Below are 15,120 nucleotides of genomic sequence, written 5' to 3' on the forward strand. Positions count from 1 at the left end.
CTTCTCATCCGAGCCTTGCACTAAGCGTCACTAGAACCCAACAGACTGTATCGAGTGTGGAGGTGTTGGGAGCCATATGTCAGGTACCCTACCTTGGTTCCCCTGTTTAAATCACAAATCATACCCACCGACGAAAGGCTAAAAGATCCACTATCAATTAAAACAGCATGGGGTTGAAGGAGAAAAAGTTGTTTGTGGCAGAGAGTGTGCTTGGAGGGGAGAAGCTATTATGTGAGGTCGTGAGAATTAGATAGGCGAGGAGGCCTCGTAATGGCCATACATCATCGACCCAGTTGAGGAGGACCTTCAATTGATCTCAATTGATTCTACAAGAGCTGACGATTCCGATGATGCAAAAAATGACGAGGCTCGACCATATTCCAAGAGCCTTGCAGCTCCTTAGCCGAGCATGCGTTATCATGCAGTCCCATGAGCTTGAGTGCTTCTGCCTTGAGCAGTTCCCCATTCAGCACGCAAGGTCCCCATAATTCATCATCCCAGCACCACCAACAGTGGGAACACATGCTGTATCGGTCCCTAATTTGTTAGGATGCCCTCCCCGAGACTTTGGTCGGCTTCAATTAAGTCAAACCGCTAACAAGGCCCCCTTACCTTTAAGTCCATGCTTTCGTTTGCTTTTTCCTTTTTCCAGCCCCTTTCCCTCTGTGACTCCCATTCAATCCCTGCCCATATTTGAGAACAGACGCCCAGGAATTGATCAAAACACTCTTTTTTGCGTCACGTGCTCTGGCGTCAGTATCGCGCAGCCACTTTTCCACTCTACACGTACCCCCTTCCTAGCACACGCGTCTGGGTCACTACCTATCACCACCGACGGGGCTGACTCGCCTCATGCAAAGGAGAAATGGATGGAATGGATGGCTCATTAGCGGGGGTAGCACTGCATCAGGCAGCCCATCTCGTACTGTTCCGCACGGGGCATCCATCTCAAGTTATAAAGATGGTGTGTCGTCTCCCATCTCGTAGTTGTTCTTGTATCCTGAGACGAACCAGAAGAGTGATCATTTCCAATCACTATTTGAACCTGAGGTAGGTTTCAGTTTTTTACAAAATACCTAACGAGATTCTTCCGGCGTCTTCTTTCATCTGCCTCGTTCTTTCATTGTTGCCTCGTTCTGTATCTGCCTGCTTCGCCGTCCATCTCGTTATCGGCCCAACGAGTATAAAACAACCCAACGATCCCTTCATTTAATGATTTAAAACCCACTTTCACTCGAACCCTTCTTTAAGAACAATCAATATGTTCTCCTCTTCCAGACGCCATGAGAGCTCAAGCAAGAGCTTCTCAAAAAGCCACAAGGCCAGCAAATCGAGTTCTTCTTTCAGCAAAGACAGTGGCATTACCAAGCGAAGACATGAGTCTCGCCATCGCCGACCAACAATGACCTCCATGACCAGTGCCAGTGGTGATACTATGATGGATAAGTAAGTCACGCTTTTCTTCAGTCCCCAAATCGTCACTTACACGATTCAGCAACAACATGGCCTCCCCTATCGTCACTCTCGTAGTTGGCAGCGAGCAACGTCTCTTTGCCGCTCACGAAGACGTTCTTGCCACTAGCCCTTTCTTCAACAATGCTCTACGAAATGGATACATGGACGTCGCCAGCAAACGCATCTCGCTTCCCGACGAAGAACCCGAGATCTTCAGCTCTGTTCTCGAGTTCCTCTACAAGGGAGACTACACTCCCCGTCTCGTCCACAACAAGCGTCGTAACTCGTACGAACTTGAAGCTGCGAGTGAAGAACAGCGTGCTGCTGTCGAGAGCACAGTTTACCATCGTGGTATCGATGGTGATCTTCTCAAGGACACTGTCATCTACTGTGCGGCGGAGAAGTACGGCCTTGATGAGTTGAAGAAGCTGTCGCTGCGAAAGCAAGGACTGCGTATGTTTTTGAGTCTCTCCCCTTCTAATCTTTTACTGATGAATTTTTCAGAATCCGGAATCCAATGCAGCACCATCCTTGCTTCGGCAAGATATGCCTACGCTAACACTCCTGATACTGACTCAAAGCTACGAGCTCACTATCTTGCACTCATTATTCGTTCACGAAGCACTTTCAAGCGAAGTGGTACGATGCAACTCGAGATGTACAACGGTGGCACTCAACTTTTCTTCGACCTTTTTGTCGCCCTTTGCAATCATGTCGACGACATCTCAACCGCACAGTGAGTCTAAGTCTCAACATCTATCCCACAGCAAACACTAACAAGGTCTTAGAAACACTCCTCGCTCAAACCGCCATTTCTCTTAATGCACCTCCTTCTCTGCGTGGATTTTACTCCCTTTTAATGAAAGATGAATTTCCTTCCTCTGCGATACAAGGCGTCGACTTCACAGTACTGACAAATACCTTAAAACTAAAGAAATACTGGGGTGGAGTTCAGGCGCTTTATTGATGCTTTATTCACGGAGTTCTGACGGATGAAATTTGGCGTGGACATTTCTTTTCTGTACAACTATTATTCTTACTGACCCCTAGAGGGTTCATTATTTTGGAGCAGGGGTTTTGGGATTTCGGCCACGCTGTACGCGAGCCGGTTGCTTGATATTGGATTTTTCACGATGATTTTGTGCTGAGGATACCAAGACTGTCATCTGAGATGGATGGACCAAAATATGTACCATTATTCACGACGCTCATTTTCAAGAACTTGAACAGAGCGACCTTGCAAATACATTTCATGTCTTACATTGCTTCGTTCGCTGTTCTTCCTTCGGTAAGATTCCAAAAGTCCCGTTGAGAACGCCAAATGTGGCGTCCAACAAGGTTTGCCAAGTACCAGTCACATCGTGAAACACATGTCGCTTGTAACGGAAGAGATCCCCGGTTGTGAGTCACGCTGTCGGATTAAGTGCGATCCAACTTGTGACGAAGCAAGCGAACCATGCAAACTGCGAGTATCAAATGTGGGGGGCTCAACAACGTTTTGCATTCGACAAAAGGCCCGAGCTGTCCGACCATGGCTATCGAGGAGCAAATGCATGGAAAGGTGCTTTTTCTGAAGTATCAATAGTTGAGGACGAACAAGGACGAGGGTGCAGGCTCGAAGTTGCGAGACGCAAGGGTGGTTCACGGTGTCATTCCGAAGCGTGAATATGGTGCAAAGATAACCGGAACAAGCAAGGAGTTCAAATCAGCGCAACTATGAGCTTGGGCTGAAAAAGCAAACGCAAAACGGACATAGCTGAAAATGCTTTATGATTTGTTGGCACCAGCGTCATTCTGACGGTTTCGGTGTCTATCTACTCTGCCTCATGCTACTAAAGTTCTGATAGTAGTAGTCGTTGGTTTAAGAAATGCAGCTAAGCTCTCAAGCTTCTCATACGTCCGTCAGTCGTGTCTTAGCTAATGGCCTTGGCCTGCAGTCTCACAATCCTGTGCCGGGGAAAGCGCCTTTCTTGGACAACACGACGATGCCTCGTTCTCGTGCGATATAACCTTTCATAAGTTCCTAAACAAACAAACGTTAGTGACTCAGATCTTTGTAAGGCTGAGATGGAGGGGGTGTAGATAAAGAACGTCAATGCCCCAGGCAGACACTTGGCTAAGGCAGCAATTCGGTGACGATTATATAGTCAACTGACTGCCACGCATATGCCAACGACAACTCTCAACCAGGTTGGACCAAAGAAGTTGCTGGACCGTAAAGACAGCCAGCGCCTTATCCACACGAGGGATTCTTTAACTTACTTTGTAAATCATATTGGCCAGCATACACTCGACTTCATCCGGATCGACCATATGACCGCTTCCCATGCTAACTGCAGCCTGGAACTCGGCTACAGGTATCCTTGTACGACGAACTGGGGTTGTCTCGCCTTCTTTTGGTTCATCAAAGCCGCCAGCAATGAAGACCTTACGTAACAGGTTACGCAAGGCGATGTCTCGGCCTCTCTCAAGGGTAAGGTAAATACGCCGCTTGACGAACTCAGCCTCACCATCTTGTAGAGCCTTGTCGAAGGCTTGTAGGTTACCGGACTTGATGCAGCTGGCCAGAGGGAGGAAGAGTCCTTGTAGACGAGGATAATTCTCGAGAAGGGCTTTGGTAGGAAGGACATGACTGGTGAGGAGGCGGCAAGGAATGAGGTAGGTCAGGATTCGTCTATAGCCATATGAGCATATGTTTCACAGCTTGTATCGATACTTAACTCACTCGGATTGACGGAGAGCGTCTTTGTGACATAGTTGCCACGCTTCGTTGAGATGGGATTCGGCCTCGAATATTATTAGATGGCGACATTGACGAGTAGCTGTTCACTCACCTTATTGTAATTCTCCTCAAGGAATAGCAACACGCCTTCGTAGAACTTGAAGGTCACTCGTTGAGATTTTGGGAACATTTCCAGAGGCGGCATATCGCCCTTGTCATTATACACAGCCAGCGTCTTAAGAATAGTCCGCGACAAGGAAGCCGAGTTCAACTTGAAGTAGGTCTTGAAGAGAAGGTTGATAACGAAGTAGATCCCCCATTTCCGTGATTCCTCAAGGGGTGCTCTAGATGTAATCAGCCAATATCAATGTGCAAGAATATGATGACATACCTATCATTAAGACAAAGCGAAAAGATACGTTTGAGGTGCCCTTCGCAGTCTCTCAATTGAAGTTGCTTATCCGTTTCTGGGTCGAAATCATCCGATATCAACGAAGCTCCAGGGCCAGTGTCAAATGTCTTGGCCTGGCGCTCCTCGTCGGATTTAATCGCAAATAGTCGTAGGTACTTGCCCACCATGTAGAGTGAGGGGATAGTCCACGCTTCGAAACTATGCGAGTTGTATCCGCGGATGAGTACTGAGGTCAGTTCCTTCCATGCCTCATACACTTTAGTCCATGTAGACTGTGACATGAATTAGCATGATGCTCCCAGAGCTACATGTACAAGTCTCATACCTTTCCGCTTTCTCCCGCCAAGATCTCAGCAATAGCTTTCCAATATGAGGTGTACACCTCAACCCAGCCTGTACTTTCATCATGACTCATTTTCCGTCGATGAGATGTACTGCTCTTAACGAAGTGCTTGACGTCGCCCTTAACGCTGTGAGAATTCGTACTACGCCAAACAGCCATGAGGCGATGAGGGTCGTCTGGGGGAGCAACAGGCGATAGTGTTTGCGCGAGTTTGTAGCCATTTTTCTGGGAATGGGCTTCCGCAAACTGATCGAAGAGGGCATTCATGGTTCCTTATTAGACACGCAGTGTGTTCAGTAAGAGATAGTGCTGGTCGTAGTTCAAACTGAGCATGAGCAAAATCGAAACTGATGACAGCGGTTTAATGAATGATTAAATGATCCAGTGATAAGGTTGCGAAACGTCCAAGTTCGTACTACCAAAGTCTGTGATGTTACAAGTCGATAAACTGACCTCTCACTCTGTCGTTGAACTCATCTTCCCTCTTCCCAACTTCTTTGAGTTCCCCGTCTGCGTTTCTGATTGGCCATTGGACCCACCGTCGTCCAAAGCTCCTTCTCTCAAAGATGCACGTGACGCTGCTCTGGAGTGGAGAATTGGTCGACCAATCGCTACCGGGGCCTAAGCCCTCCGGAAGGTACGACCCACTGTCTCTTGCCCTCCTAATCGCACACAATTTTATCTTGCGCTCTTGCAAACTTGCCATTTACTAACCTTCCAGTCAATCACCAGAAGTCACCGTAAGTGCATACCAGGACTCATACAGGGAAACCCACTGACAAGTAAACAGATGGGTAAGCAGATTTTCTATTTTATGCGCTCGATTGCAACGATGCCGCCCGCCGGAGGATTATGACGACGAGAAACAAATATCGATATTTCTTCACAACTTGTTACGAAGGGGATAGAAGGACGAAGGATCACCTCTTAGCGGCTACAGAACATCGACAACTGCTCACACAATGTTCGCTATGTTTGCTGCGGCGGGGCTTGTCAAAATTTTGATCGAAGAGCCAATTTTGAATTTCGTCAACACCTCGACTTGGCACTAGCACCACGCACTCGAAATTTCGATTTGATCCTCCAGCTCGGCTCGCGGCATCACAGCAACGAACAACCATCACCTGCAACGTCTAATACTGACAATGTCTTCAGGCCGTCTTCAGGAATACGAGGTCATTGGGCGCCACTTGCCCACCGAGGCTAACCCTACCCCCGCCCTCTACCGCATGACCATCTTCGCTCCCAACGAGACGGTCGCCAAGTCCCGATACTGGTACTTCTTGCGCGGTCTCAAGAAGGTCAAGAAGGCCACTGGTGAGATCGTCAGCGTCAAGACTGTACGTAGCAAGAATCCAATGAAGGAAAACAACGGGCCAGGCTAACTGGGATAATCAGATCCACGAGAAGCACCCCCTCAAGGTCAAGAACTTCGGTATCTGGATCCGATATGACTCTCGTTCCGGCACGCACAACATGTACAAGGAGTACCGCGAGCTGTCCCGAACAGATGCTGTCGAGTCTCTCTACTCCGACATGGCTGCCCGCCACCGTGCTCGTTTCAGGTCCATCCACGTACGTCGAACTTGGTCGATCAGCTACTCGTCACAGACACTAACAAACTCCAGATCCTCCGCGTCGTCGAGATTGAGAAGACCGAGGACATCAAGCGACCCTACATCCGCCAGCTGACCCAGAAGGGACTCAGCTTCCCTCTCCCCCACCGCATCACCAAGGAGAACACCAAGAAGCTCTTCAGCGCGAAGCGACCTTCCACTTTCGCTTAGAATGATTTCGGTTTAGAGGACGGTTGGGGCTCTGCGGGTGTTACAACGGATCATGGAAATATCAACTGACTTTGCTCAATAAAACGGGCATTGAATGAACCAAAAATTCTGAGCATGCGGATGCTGCCTGGTGTGAAAACAATTGATTGGGATTTAAAAAGTAACAAAGACTACCGATTGTGAAAATTATGACGACTCGCCTGTCCCGCTCCCTGGAGATGTTTCTATCTGTGTATCGTTGAAAAATTCTGTCCAATATGTCCATTCCATAGGCACGCCTTGCTCCAAGCCCATACCAAAGTCGAGATTCAATGTTTCTGGTGGATCGAAGAGTATTGAAGGATCCATACTGCTAGTGTCGTACTGTGATGCCAGACCTGGTCCCGACGAAGGAATATTCATCTGTTGGTTGGTACCATACTGCAACGGTTGAGCCATGTTGTTCATAGCTGGGGGTATGAAAGATGTTGCAGGATCCAGGTTCATGCTGGAGTTGAAATTCATGCGTTTGAGGAGCGCTTCGGTTCTCGCCGCTCTCGCTTTCTTGAGCAGTTTCTTAATCGGTCGCCAAAGTGACCCTTTCGCTGTGTCTGCAATGTGCTCTCGTGACGATGGAAATGTTCTCTCCACAACCACCCAGGCCTTGTCCACCAACTCTCCCTCTGTTTGCACACAGAGTTCTGCCAATGCAACTGCGAGAGGATGCCATTGCACGTAGGTGTCTGTCCACCAGGCAAATCTGTCCTCCCACTGATTCTTCGTCATGCGTTCTCGTAGCTCAATAATCGAGATGGCAGTGCGCAACATGGTCTCCTTTGATACTCGAGGTCGGTCTGGAGCTGGCCCACCGGTGAAAGGATATTGGATATTGAGCCAGAGCTTTAGAATGACGATTCGAGCAATTTCAGAGGCGTAAATAGAGGGGAGATGTGAAGGTTTGGCTGTGTGGATGAAGCTGGTTTCTAGTTGACGTATATGAGAAATGAGCTCCTCTTCGGTATATAAGAAATGCTCCGGCTCGCCCCTAGGGCTGTAATGTGGGTGGGATATGAAGCCGAAGATGCCTGAGCACATAGCAGTACATAAACAGACAACGTTGTCGGCAGGCGTTGTTTTGGGTATCAAGGGACCTATAGAATCAGGTCCAAAATCGTCATCGTCAATCGATGTAGGCTCTGCTGTATCAAAGCCTGACCTGGTGAGGGTTGCATCAGAGCCACGGTCTTCTGAGCCGCGGATATCGAGCACGACGATGAAATGCCATAAACGGCGCCTCATCTCGGCGACAAATGGTGTGAAACGGTGACCGTCACTATCTCGATGAAGGTTAAGACCTTGGGCAATACGGATAATAAGTGATGTAAGAACCCAGGATGTCCGGTCGTGTAAGTGCACACGCATCATGCTTGTGTAGAGCGTCAGAGCTTGCAGAGGCTCGATCTTGGTTGTGCTGAGATAGTCTGCCTCGGCGAGTGCTCGCTCAACAGCAACACGGTATCGCCTTGTGAGAATTTCTTTGTTTTCGCCCAACTGCTTCAAACACGATTCTGGTGTCAGGCAAACAGCTGCACAGAAGTAGATGGCGAACAGGACAGCGTTGACCTCGGGAGTGAATGTGTGTGTTGTCGGTGACTCGATGTAAGCTTGGAAGTACTTGCTGATGGTTGGACGATGCAGAATCTTCATGAGAGGATCGACGTTGCGTGTGTAAATCGTCCAGAGCCGTATCATCATGTTCGGTGGAGGATGTATTAGCGGTTGTCTTGATGTGTAATCGGAGTTTCCAAGCAAGAAGCCCGAAGGACCCGTAGATGCCATGTCTACAGACTCTGGGCTTTCACCCTCCTCTTCATCATCACTGTCTTCAGAAGGCTGATTCAACGCTTGTCGAATTCCCTCAACCTCAGCACATAAATTTCCCCAGAACCCAGAACCGAGATATTGCTCCCCAGCCTCCAAATTAGCAGCCTGCGCTGCTACTGCTTGAGACTCATCACAGCGGTTATCCAGCGTTGCCGAAAGTGAAGTTGAGCCTTGGAGACTCTGGATGTCCCCCTCATCCAATTGCTTCAGTTTGGCGGGGTCAGCCTGGTTGACGATGCTCTCAAGACGACTGATCCTATCGAGTAGTTCACTCTGGCGAGGTCTTGGAGCACGTCTTGTTGGTTTCCTTGAGGGAAAAACACAGTCGAGGCCAAAGCGAGAGCATTGACCACATAATGGTTGTATCTTGTCGCATTTGATTTTGCGTGTGCGACAGTTTGAACAGCTCAGTACTTTGGCTGGACGGCCTTCGCGGGAGCTCATTCCGGGCGATGGTGGGCAATAATATATGAATAGTTATGTATGTTGATGAGTCGATCCGAGATTGCCGCAGTGATTGTCTCAAATAATCAAGCCGTTGGAGTCGTTATATGCGTTGAAGTTTAACTTAAAGCAAGACAAGTAAGCAAATAACAGTAAGAATCGATAATCTGTAGCAGACAGACAGACAGAGGAAGTGCCGGCGCGGCCCCACCCAACTCGACTTTAGTGACGTTTAGATTTTTTTGGGTGACATTTGTCTCTTGTCTCGACCCTGATTCCCTTTCTGCCTATCAAGTTCCCTGCATAAATTAGCATGCATTGCAATCCTAAGGCTGAGTGAGGCTAGCCTTATTGACTCTCAACGGGTTTAGTTAGGCCAGACATGGTGAAAAGGCTTGGGAATGGCTGGCAACTGAGACTCTGAATCTAAGAATTTGTTTAGACAATGTTATTACGGATTAGGGAAATTCTAGCTGGTCTTGGGGTTAGTGAGTTTTCGCACCTTAATTCCATTCTGAAGCCATCTAACGCCTGTGAACGTATACGTAGTGAACGCGAATATTGCCCCAGTTGTCGGGTGCCGAGGGGAACTTTTGTCACACTTGAAATTGAAGCATGCTGATTCGGCTCATAATCAACGGTCGTGATAGCCCATGACTCACAATTCTTGGACTTGGTGTAGACGATCTCGGAGTGATAACGGAGATAGAAGATATATGAGGTCCAGACTTTCTCACGATCAGAGGCTCATCTTCACGATAATCAACTCTGCAGCCAACTCAACTTACCCTAAACTTCCAACATGGAGTCCACAAAACCTTCATCAATTGACTTTGTAACAGTCAAGACAACTCTTCCTGTTTATCCACTTCCACCCAATCATGAACGAAGCGCTTTTCGATCAGAGCGTCTATCGATGCGGCCTATGACTGAAGATGACTTTGGGTTTCTTCGAACTCTTCGCACATGTCCCGATGGCATGAAATGGTCGTCACAGGGAGGTCCAGATATTGAGATGGAACAAACTGAGAAGAGTCTGAGTCTTCGCCTGCCCCCAAAGGATGTCGAGAGGTACGATTGGGTCATCTCCCTCGCCGAGACTGGCGAGCCCATCGGCTTAGGAGGTACCTGCGTGTGGTCGAGTGAGCTAGGCTGGCCGGCCCTGGGATACATCTTTCTGAAAGAGCATTGGGGCAAAGGCTATGCGTCTGAGTTTATGAAAGTCTACCTCGATAAGTGGTGGTCCCTGCCGAGGAACGAAGTTGAGCTCACAGTGGACAAGAACACAATTCTCCAAGGGGACGGCGAGGTCAAACAGGAGTGCATCTCAGCCATCACATTGAGCGAAAATGCCCCGAGTCAGAACGTTCTCAAAAAGGCTGGTTACGAGTTCGTATCGTCGTGGGCAGAAGTCGATACCAAAAACGAGTCTCAAGAACTGACCCTACATGGGTTTGTTGCTCGCAAGGAAAAGGTTGTCGTTTAGCCAAGCGAGGTCGACAACCGAATAAGGACATAACACAGGCCCATTGACCAATCGGCCTGATCCGAGAACGAGGGTCTTTGGTCAATAACGATGTGGGAAATGGACAAGGACGCGGCCGGACATCTCAGGAAGTCCGTGAGAGTTTCCGGGTCCGGACGGGGTTCCACTTTTCGCCGATATATATGACGATGACTTCAGCAGCATCAACTCATTGTAGATTCTCATGATAATTCAAACATTATACGAAGCTTAAATTAAACTTATTGTGTTTCAAAATGCCCATCTCTATCCCCCTTCCTTCTCTCGTGGCCACTGCCACAGGCATCACTGGCTCAGCATATGCGTCTGGTAAGACTATCAAGTCAGATGTAAGACACTCACTGATATTTCTAGGCTTCATTGCCTCTCTTTCACTTGCTGGCATACCTGCTGCTCTGCAACTCTCAGGACCACCCGCTGTTTCCGTTTGGCAGGTCCTCTTCAACCGCGGATTCGCTCTCATGCCCAAATTCGCTGGGACAACTGCAATCGCCTATCTATACGCAGCATATACAGCTCACCAGCAGGGCCGGAACTGGAAGGGCCTGGCTGCTAGTGCTGCTTTGACTGTCTCGATCGTCCCTTTCACTATCATTTTCATGAGCTCAACAAATGACCTTCTGTTTAAGGCGTCTGCTGGAACCTTGGATGCTTCACAGGAGGACGTGGCTACATTGATCGGAAGATGGGGAGTTTTGAACTTGGTACGAAGTCTGCTTCCTCTTGCTGGAGCGGCCCTGGGTTTCTCAACTCTGTTCAGTGAAGAGTGAAGATATGATTTGAAAGGTAGACCGTTATAGGGATGGCAAAATTAAACAAAAACAATGATGTATCACTAAACAAACAATTTTGTCGCAATCAGCACATTATGCATAAAGAAGAGCTATTTTTTGTTTATCCTTCAAGGGGAGATGGCCCAGTCTCGATAAAAGAGGACTAGAGCTCCATTCTCCTATGCTAAAAGGCTTCGATAACGCTGTATCGAAGTAATCACCGAGATAATCCCATCTAGATACCGTTCCCATTCGCTCGCGTTGAATCCAGTGGTTCACTTCCCATAAAGCAATTATCTCCAGACCTTGCCTTGCTAGGTGCCTCTAGCAGTTATCCCCATCACCACAGCCCAGTGATTTGATTCATTCCCAAAAAGCCCCCATCGCTATCAACTAGTTCATAGCTCATGCTATCAAAATCCCCTCACTGCTCCTTCTCAAAAGCCTTGATGAGCTTGCTGCATTTGCCCAGATTCTTCTTAGGCTCCCAAGTATTCTCCTTGTTGCCAAAACCCTTCCACTTGACCTGGTAGTAGAGTACCTTGGAATCAGCGTCAACCTGCGAATCAATGATTTTCTCAACCTCCCATTCGGTAGTAGACTCGGCACGCGTAGCCTTCATTCTGGCAGGAGGGCTTCTCTTTGAGGCTGTTTCAGTTTTGGTCACTCTGGTCTTGGCTGGAGGGCGGCCACGACCTCTCTTTGCAGCAACAGGCTTCTCCTTCTTCACACCAGATGTGTCTTCATCCTGAAGGCTAGAAGTGGATGCGACGCGCTTAGAACGACGAGGTGGGACTGAACTGTTCACTTGCGAGTGACGCTGGCGCTTGGCTGGAGGAGCTGCCTTTGGACCTGCAGCTTTTTCTTCGCTCTCTTCCTCTGGAGAGAGAGTGCGCTTTTCAGGTTTAGGGTCCTGTTCAGTTTTAACAGGCCCAGGAGAATCGACTTCATCTTCGGAAGTCGCATAGTCCACGAGGTCAGAGGTAATTTTTGGGATGAGCTCTTCTTCTTCGTCATCACCATTCCCCTCAATACTAGCACGAGGCCTAAGATTTCCATGTGCTTAGTATGCGAGACCAATAGGCCAAAGAAGGGAGCTTAAGAACTTACCCGTTGTGCTCCTCCGCAGGGGATTTATCGCGAGCATAGAAGACAGTGAGCACAGACTTGGGAGGCGGCATCTTGCTGGAGAGCGAAAGAGAACCGAAGAGATTGCCGCCGCGAGGATGAGGTCTTCTCTAGAATTTAGGTCCTTGTGTGAGTTTGTCCGTTGTAGGAAAATCGTGTTGCGGATGGTGTTGCGCGACGCTGACTTTGAATCTTCATTGAATCATCAAAGGTTTGAAATAAGGATAACATGAGATTTACCTGTGCTCGTAAGTCTATCACCTGACTGACTTGCACGGGGCAAAGAAGACGTGAAGAGCGGACTTTTTGAGAAGAGAAGATAAACAAATAACCTGAGGCGTTGGCAGTGTTGGCAGCTGCAAGAGCCGAAGCAGTAGAGAATGTGCGACCTGAAAGTTAGTGGAAAAAAGTAAGTACTAGGTAGGTGGAAATGGGTCAAGGTGAGAGAGATAATGTATGTACTACTTCTAGGTTGCTGAACGAATTAATTTGGAAAACGGGAGCGTCTGTAGAGAACTTGTTAACATTGGACGCAAGTCAGTGATCAGTGAATATACTATATTCGAGAATGAACAATAGCCGACTACCTTATCGACCACTTGTTTGACGCGTTGACCATACGTTATGCTACAATATGACTGAGCATTTGTTAACGAAGGCTCCTGAACTAATGTATGTATCTATGCTTTCTTTTTGTTCCCGCCTATCTGCAAGGTTCCGTTTGATATGAGATCACTGCCGGATGACCGAAGCGCCAGACCTCAACATGCTGATAATGAGAAGACAAAGTGACTTGAGCTTACTACTCAAGCTCTTCAACCTCATCATCTTTGAGTTCTCTGAAACGACCTTCCCTCACGGCGGCCTCCACCGGGTTCTGAACGTCAATGATGCCTGTCTTTTTCAATCTAAAAGCCTGTTAGCCCTGTGCAACGAGTGAGTAAATAGAAAGTGTGAACTTACCGTTCAAACAACACAAAGAGCCTTTCAGCCTCTCGTTCCTTCTCCTCTTCCGTCATCTCAGGCTCGTCAACCGGCTTCTCAGCATCGACAAATTGGCCAGTGACGGGATTGACTGGCTTCTGCGCCTTAGCCGCATCACCTGCGCCGTGAGCCTCTGCAACCGAAGCTGGAATAGGGATGTTGTTTTGGAAAAGGAATCCAGACGCAAAGCCGTAGCCAACGTTCTCGACAAACTTGGAGGCATCCTTATCAGATAGCTCGAAGAGCACATGTTGGATCAGGTTGCGCAATGACGGGGCCATGGGGTTATTGCTGTTTTGGAGAAGTTTGGCTGGTAAGCTGTGACCTTTTCCGAGAACATCCTTCCTCTCTTCCTCTGTCGGCAAGAGCTTCTCACGAATAAAAAATTTGGTAGAATCAGGCGCATGCTCGTATATCGATCTTACGAGGCCAAGGACTGGCACTACGGAAGGATCCTTCTGTTCGTCGGGAATGGTTCGAATGGCGACATCTAGGAGGTCAATCACCCGAGATACGACCCTCTCGGGATCACTCTTGGGGTGAAGAGCATTCTGGCTCTCTGGGGTTTTCAGGTCAAGATTGAGGAAACCGTTGATGATGAATCCGACTGGAGGGTCAAGCGGCTTCGTTTGGGAGACTTCAGCCTTGAAAAGCACGGCTATCAAATGAGGAACTGCAGGATTGAACAACGAGGCCTTCTCTTTACACCAGTGTGTAACGTTGAACAAGAGCTTTACGGTTTCGGTGAGCGCCATGTCTTGCATGGGATCAGCCTTGGCCTTAGCCTTGGTATCCATTTCCTTTGCATGCTTTGCTAGGTTGTTGATAATGCGATCGGCCAGTTTCTCATTATCGAGGAGCTCCTTCAGGTCGATCTTTGTTTCATATGTGGTAAGGAATAAGATACGAGAGTTGAGAAATTCATCTTCATAATTTCCAGTGTCTAGTTCTTTGATGGCTTTGGGAGCAAAACCCTTGTCGACAAACATATGCCGCGTTGGAGGGACGAGGAGCATCAAATTAGCTATCACTTTCAATGCAGCCCGAGCCGATTTGGTAGATGGTTTGTCATAGGCATGGCGGAGGAGCATGGAGAAGCCCTGGCAACAGTTAGCAATACCTCAAAACCCTTTTGCCCTCACACGAGGACAAGGGGTGTACTGACTGCTTCTGAGTAGAGAGGTTCGGCATTCCTGGGGTCTCGGCTGTATAATTTGAGTTGGTCCAGAGCCGTGGCGCGGCCTGTCTATAGCATTAGGAGATGATGCATTCATATGCTTTCCAGTCAGTCATGAGACTCACCATCTGGAAGAAACTGATCTTCTTCGAGATCTGCGGTGAGGGCTTCGACCAGTTCCGTGACCTTTTCGAGCTTCTTCGCCCCTGTTGGTATACCGAAAGGTTGCTGGGCGGCCATGATGATTCGATGGTGAGTGGAGAGGGTGATGTTGATGGTAGGTACGATGGTTTAAGATGAGCGGGGAGAAGATGATGGAAACTGGACATCAGCCACTAACAAAACGTGGTATAGCATTTTAAGAAGGAGTACTAGAGGTAGATTTGGAGAATTTGGTAAGTGTTCAGATCGTAACAGGACATCATATTTGCTCTCTCACTTCTATTTATGTAACTTTTGGACTTTACCGATAAAATGCCAGTATTGAGGTGAGGTCCAAGTCTGTCG

General features: G+C 48.2%; 8 protein-coding genes across 8 annotated transcripts; 4 read left to right on the top strand and 4 right to left on the bottom strand.

Moving 5' to 3' along the window:
- Window positions 1–1,261: 1,261 nt before the first annotated feature.
- On the top strand, window positions 1,262–2,277 carry FMAN_00386 (uncharacterized protein; the record flags this gene model as incomplete). Its single annotated transcript, XM_041822230.1, has 4 exons — window positions 1,262–1,446; window positions 1,496–1,908; window positions 1,960–2,191; window positions 2,244–2,277. 4 exons carry the CDS (start codon window positions 1,262–1,264, stop codon window positions 2,275–2,277), a joined length of 864 nt encoding a protein of 287 aa, XP_041687931.1.
- Window positions 2,278–3,394: 1,117 nt separating this feature from the next.
- FMAN_00387 (uncharacterized protein) lies at window positions 3,395–5,199 on the bottom strand (the record flags this gene model as incomplete). The annotated part of the gene is made up of 6 exons (XM_041822231.1): window positions 3,395–3,478; window positions 3,718–4,129; window positions 4,181–4,242; window positions 4,290–4,521; window positions 4,569–4,861; window positions 4,915–5,199. The coding sequence occupies 6 exons, from the start codon at window positions 5,197–5,199 to the stop codon at window positions 3,395–3,397; spliced, it is 1,368 nt and encodes a 455-aa protein (XP_041687932.1).
- Window positions 5,200–5,722: 523 nt separating this feature from the next.
- Window positions 5,723–6,719, top strand: FMAN_00388 (putative 60S large subunit ribosomal protein; the record flags this gene model as incomplete). The annotated part of the gene is made up of 4 exons (XM_041822232.1): window positions 5,723–5,726; window positions 6,088–6,272; window positions 6,331–6,507; window positions 6,561–6,719. The coding sequence occupies 4 exons, from the start codon at window positions 5,723–5,725 to the stop codon at window positions 6,717–6,719; spliced, it is 525 nt and encodes a 174-aa protein (XP_041687933.1).
- A 186-nt stretch (window positions 6,720–6,905) lies between these two features.
- Window positions 6,906–9,026, bottom strand: FMAN_00389 (uncharacterized protein; the record flags this gene model as incomplete). The annotated part of the gene is made up of 1 exon (XM_041822233.1): window positions 6,906–9,026. The coding sequence occupies one exon, from the start codon at window positions 9,024–9,026 to the stop codon at window positions 6,906–6,908; it is 2,121 nt and encodes a 706-aa protein (XP_041687934.1).
- An 802-nt stretch (window positions 9,027–9,828) lies between these two features.
- FMAN_00390 (uncharacterized protein) lies at window positions 9,829–10,512 on the top strand (the record flags this gene model as incomplete). The annotated part of the gene is made up of 1 exon (XM_041822235.1): window positions 9,829–10,512. One exon carries the CDS (start codon window positions 9,829–9,831, stop codon window positions 10,510–10,512), a length of 684 nt encoding a protein of 227 aa, XP_041687935.1.
- A 275-nt stretch (window positions 10,513–10,787) lies between these two features.
- FMAN_00391 (uncharacterized protein) lies at window positions 10,788–11,321 on the top strand (the record flags this gene model as incomplete). Its single annotated transcript, XM_041822236.1, has 2 exons — window positions 10,788–10,860; window positions 10,906–11,321. The coding sequence occupies 2 exons, from the start codon at window positions 10,788–10,790 to the stop codon at window positions 11,319–11,321; spliced, it is 489 nt and encodes a 162-aa protein (XP_041687936.1).
- A 427-nt stretch (window positions 11,322–11,748) lies between these two features.
- On the bottom strand, window positions 11,749–12,505 carry FMAN_00392 (uncharacterized protein; the record flags this gene model as incomplete). The annotated part of the gene is made up of 2 exons (XM_041822237.1): window positions 11,749–12,370; window positions 12,435–12,505. The coding sequence occupies 2 exons, from the start codon at window positions 12,503–12,505 to the stop codon at window positions 11,749–11,751; spliced, it is 693 nt and encodes a 230-aa protein (XP_041687937.1).
- A 749-nt stretch (window positions 12,506–13,254) lies between these two features.
- FMAN_00393 (uncharacterized protein) lies at window positions 13,255–14,853 on the bottom strand (the record flags this gene model as incomplete). The annotated part of the gene is made up of 4 exons (XM_041822238.1): window positions 13,255–13,360; window positions 13,416–14,536; window positions 14,587–14,678; window positions 14,739–14,853. 4 exons carry the CDS (start codon window positions 14,851–14,853, stop codon window positions 13,255–13,257), a joined length of 1,434 nt encoding a protein of 477 aa, XP_041687938.1.
- Window positions 14,854–15,120: the final 267 nt, after the last annotated feature.

This window comes from Fusarium mangiferae, assembly GCF_900044065.1.
Source record: "Fusarium mangiferae strain MRC7560 genome assembly, contig: FMAN_scaffold013, whole genome shotgun sequence".
Lineage (NCBI taxonomy): Eukaryota > Fungi > Ascomycota > Sordariomycetes > Hypocreales > Nectriaceae > Fusarium > Fusarium mangiferae.